At 45.8% G+C, this 4750-nt stretch overlaps 1 protein-coding gene across 1 annotated transcript in view; it reads left to right on the forward strand.

Moving 5' to 3' along the window:
- PRAME (preferentially expressed antigen in melanoma) overlaps window positions 1-1346 on the forward strand; it is a 13045-nt gene extending 11699 nt beyond the window's left edge. The window contains exon 4 of the mRNA XM_008067060.1: window positions 770-1346. Within this exon, the coding sequence (XP_008065251.1) occupies window positions 770-1346 (577 nt within the window). The remainder of the gene's footprint in view (window positions 1-769) is intronic.
- Window positions 1347-4750: the final 3404 nt, after the last annotated feature.

Genomic DNA, 4750 nt, shown 5'->3' on the forward strand with positions numbered 1-4750 from the left:
TTGTAGAGACAAGGTCTCGCCAAGTTGCCCAGGCTGGTCTTGAACCCGCGGGCTCAGGCAGTCCACTCACCTTGGCCTCCCAAAGTGCTGGGATTACAGGGTAAGCCACCAAGGCCAGCCCAGATTTCATCTTTGTACAGAGTTGTTTTGAACTCCAGGTAAGGTAATATGTGGGAAAGGGAAGATTCTGGAGACAAGGATGAAAGAGTAAGAGTGAGAAATTATTAAAAAGTGGTAGATGGGTTGCTGATGATGCAGTGGTCTAAGCTAGCCCCTGCAGCCTGGCAACCCCCTTTGTTGTCGACTTTATCTAAGTTTATCCTTATGTATGTTTCCCAGTAGTCTCATAGGACACAGAGACAACAGGTTACTATGGCCCAAACAGTGGCCGTCAGATAGAAGCATGAGTTGACAGCATTTTCAGTTGTGTCTCTACTAAAATTCACTGATCCCCTTTCTTACTTGAGACATTGGATCAGGCTCTCTCAAGTCATGCTCACAACACCTAAGAGGTTTATGTTGGATTCTGCTTGACAGGTGAGCCAAGGGAGTATTTGAGATTTCATTCACTTGACCCAATTATACAGCAAATAAGTAATGGAGGAATGACTACATGTATACTTGCACTTACTTGAGTGTTCCTTTACATCATGGCATTCTGAGAGTTGACCATAATCATGAAGACTTTGGGTTTTGATGCTTTCCGATCTTCCCATCCCACTTTATCCTCTGCCTTCTTTCCCAGACTAATGGCGCTTTCTCTCCACAGGTGCCTGAAGAGTCCCCTGGAGACCCTCTCATTAACCAATTGCCTGCTTTCAGAAGCAGATTTGATTCATCTGTCCCAGTGCTCCAATGTCAGTCAGCTAAATAACCTAAGTCTGAGTGGAGTCACACTGACCAATATAAGTCCTGAACCCCTCCAAGTTCTGCTGGAGAGAAACTCCACCACTCTTCAGGATCTGGACTTGGATGAGTGTGGGATCATGGACTCCCAATTCATGGTCATCCTGCCTGCACTGAGTCACTGCTCCCAGCTTAAGACCTTCAGCTTCAGTGAGAACCCCATCTCCATGTTCGTCCTGGAGGACCTCCTGCGCCGCACCATTGGGCTGAGCAAGCTCAGCCATGTGCTGTATCCTGCCCCACTGGAGAGTTATGAGGATGTTGGAGGTACCCTCCATGTGGGGAGACTTGTATATCTGCACACCAAGCTGAGGCAGATGCTACATGAGTTAGGGCGGCCTGGCATGATCTGGTTCAGTGCCAACCCCTGTCCTCGCTGTGGGGACAGGACCTTCTATGACCTGGAGCCCATCCTGTGCCCCTGTTTAATGCGTGCCTAGCTGGGTGCATATATCAGAAGCTTTATTCTGGGCACTTAGACACTGAAGCCCAAGATGTAAGTGCATTTTGAGGCAACATAGAAGTCACAGTTTCAAACTACTACTTAGTGTGAGAGGCAGGGGGAAAAAGTGATTGTGGGAGGGGCTGGTGGGCAAATCTTTACTTGAGTTTGAGGGGATCTTTGGGAAGATGCATCCTATATAGTTAGAAGTACTAATCTAAATACCTAAAGGGGGATTCGGGCTAGGGAGGTACATGTGGGAGTTATCTCTGTTTGGATGGTTGTAAAGAAATGATGAGAAATAAAGAGAACCTCAGTGTAAACTATCTGGTGTCTTCTATCGTGTGTGTGTGTGTGTGTGTGTGTGTGTGTGTGTGTGTGTGTGTGTGTGTGTATTATATATACAGGGTGTGTGTGTGCCTCCATCCCTGTCTATTATTTTCAAAGTTGTATTAAATTACGGTAACAATGTGTAGTATGATATTCACTCAACCATGCTTCTGCCATTTTTGTCCTGCCTGTCACATGGTAATGCTAGCATTCATTTGATTCATGTCATCTTTTGGGTGAACATCATACTTACAATGGGTACACATTTTTAGGTACCCCTATGTATTTCTTATGTGTATATTTTTTTGAGTTGGAGTCTCACTCTGTCACCTAAGCAGTGCAGTGGCATGATTACCACAGCCTTCCAAGTCTGGATCCACAGGCACATGCCACCAGCCCAGGTGATTTTTTGATTTATTATAGAGACAAGGTCTCACCAATTTGCCCGGGCTGACCTAAACCCCTGGACTTAGGCAATCCTCTCACCTCGGCATCCCAACTCTAAGGTATCTTAACCTGCTTTCCTAATTAAACCTCAGAATCTCCAGCTACTGTTTCAGTGAGAAAACACACATCCATGATGCTGACATACTCTGGTCTGGATGATGCTTGTCTTCCAGATCTCATGGCACTCTTCATCATTCCCTTCATCTGGTTCTTCCCTTTAGGGCATCTGTTATCTTCTTGCTTGTTTCTGGCCTGTTTGGTGGGTCAGAGCATATAAGGTATGCCTGTATGCTCTGTGCCACACATTAAACGGGCACAGAGCGTACATGTTCAGGGCCTGGAACATATTAAGTAGTCAGTAGTGAACACTACTAAAATTTCACAGGGGCCCTCACTGCTAAACCCACTGAGACCCTAGGCTCAGTCTTCCCAGTTCTCCAGTGGATCCATAAGCCTCTATCCTTGGCCTTTAGCTGTGCTGCTATTAGGACCATCCATCTTACAGAGGAGCCACGACCTCCGCTCCTCCCTGTGCTTCACCAACCCATACCTACCATCCTGCCAGGTCAAACCTTTTCCTGAATTTAGTTGTCAGTTAAAGACATCTAAATGCATCTTAACAAAACACTAAGAACATGTTTGTTTAGTATTTGCATTCCACATTAGAAATAGGACATTCCCTTGTTTTATTACAGAAAGTTACTTTGCCCAGAAGATTCCCCACTCTCCTTATAAAGGAGGTGGTTAACTGACTCTGAGGCAGTGGAGTGTCCTGGATTGGGGATCACAATAGTAAACTCATGCCAGGTACTGGGCAGCACCTAGGGGGAAGGAGATGAATGTTAGATTTGAGAGTTAGGGGTGGATAGGGGTCACCCTGCAGGACACTCTACCCAAAAGAAAGGGAGCTCTACTGTGGGGTTGGGTCCCGTGGTTGTTGGCAGTTGGATTGTCTGCCTGACACTGCTCCTAGGCCATTGTATCCTGCCCATTGACTGCCTCACCTCCCTCTCTGCATAGCCTCTCAGAGAAGAACCTGAGATGAAGGCCACACAGCAAGACCCAGGAACAGACTGTCTGCACGTTGTCTTGAGTACCAGCACGCCCAGTCCTGCTTGTTCTTCTAAGAACTCTCATTTGATGCTACCCACTCGTGTGTGTGTGTCAGTCATTGCCGTCAGCAACTTCCTATTCTGCCACGCACAGCAGCTGGGTCCTCCAGTCTTCTTTCTTCTGTTTCCTCCCTTTCAGCCTCTTACCCTAAGCTCTGTGGAAAACAGAAATGGGCCTATTGGCCTGTGGGGTACATGTTGCCATTTCTGAGAGAACCTGAAATGCAGAAATCTGTATAGCCAGTGGTGAACCAAAAAGTGGGGCCAGAAAAAGTTTGTTTTTATTTTTTCCAAGATAAACCCTGTCTCAACATCACTTGTCACAAACCCAATTTGCAGGGGATATTTCCCAAGGTGGGAAGCCAGTACCAGCGAGACTTGAGGAAAAGTGTACAGGTTCTCCAGGGAGGAAAAACAAAGGCATAGTATCATATCAGCTCTGGGGTCCTCAACTGCAAAATAAACATCATAATATGTACCTCATAATGTTGCCATGAGGTTCACCTTGGCTAATTTACATACATGCATCAGAATGCCCATAATATTAATGGTCCACCACAGGATAACAATTATTATTAGCTGTATGATGCAAGTAAAGAAGGAAAACCAGCCGGGCGTGGTGGTTCAAGTCTATAATCCCAGCACTTTGGGAGGCTGAGATTAGAGGATTGCCTGAGCCCACAGGTTTGAGACCAGCCTGGGCAACTTGGCAATACCTCATCTCTACAATAAATCAAAAAATTAGCTGGACATGGTGACATGTACCTGTAGTTCCAGCTACTTAGAAGACTGAGGTGGATTGCTTGTGCCCAGTAGGTTGAGGTTGTGGTGGCTGTGAGCATGCCACTGCATTCCAACCTTGACAACAGAGTGAGACTTTGACTCAATAAATAAATTAATTAATTAAATAAAGGAAGAAAACCTAACATAAACACTGCAACTTGCTTCTAAAGCTGGATACCCTAAAGCTGGGACTTTATTTGGCCCAAAGGCCTCACTTAAGGAGATGAATGTGAAAAATGTCTTTATACAGAATTCAAACTTTGGAATGAAAATATTCATTTCAAAGAATGAATATTATGAGGCATGGTATCAATGCAATGAGTTTTTGAAAAGTTGAGTTCAGCTGGAGAGAGGCCACATCAGTAAGGATAGCCATGCGGGGGTGGGGGCACCTTTGGCAGGTGGGTCACAAATGTGTAGGCAATGTTGGAGGGGCTCTGTAGGCAGTCAGAAAATACACTGAGGGAGTATAACACACACAGTAGGTTGCTTGGTATTAACTATCACCCTGAGGCTGGGCACCATGGCTTACACCTATAATTCCAGTGCCTTGGGAGGCTGCAGTAGGAGGATTGCTGGAGCCCAGGAGCTCAAGACTAGCTTAGGCAACATAGCAAGATCTCGTCTTTACGAAAAATCAAAAAGAGGAACCGAGTGTGATGGCACACGTCTATAGTCCCAATAACTCAGGAGACTGAGGCAAAGGATTGCCTGAGCCCAGGAAATTTAA

Source organism: Carlito syrichta, unplaced genomic scaffold, assembly GCF_000164805.1.
Source record: "Carlito syrichta isolate Samal-C Ts95f unplaced genomic scaffold, Tarsius_syrichta-2.0.1 Scaffold106281, whole genome shotgun sequence".
Taxonomy (NCBI): Eukaryota; Metazoa; Chordata; class Mammalia; order Primates; family Tarsiidae; genus Carlito; species Carlito syrichta.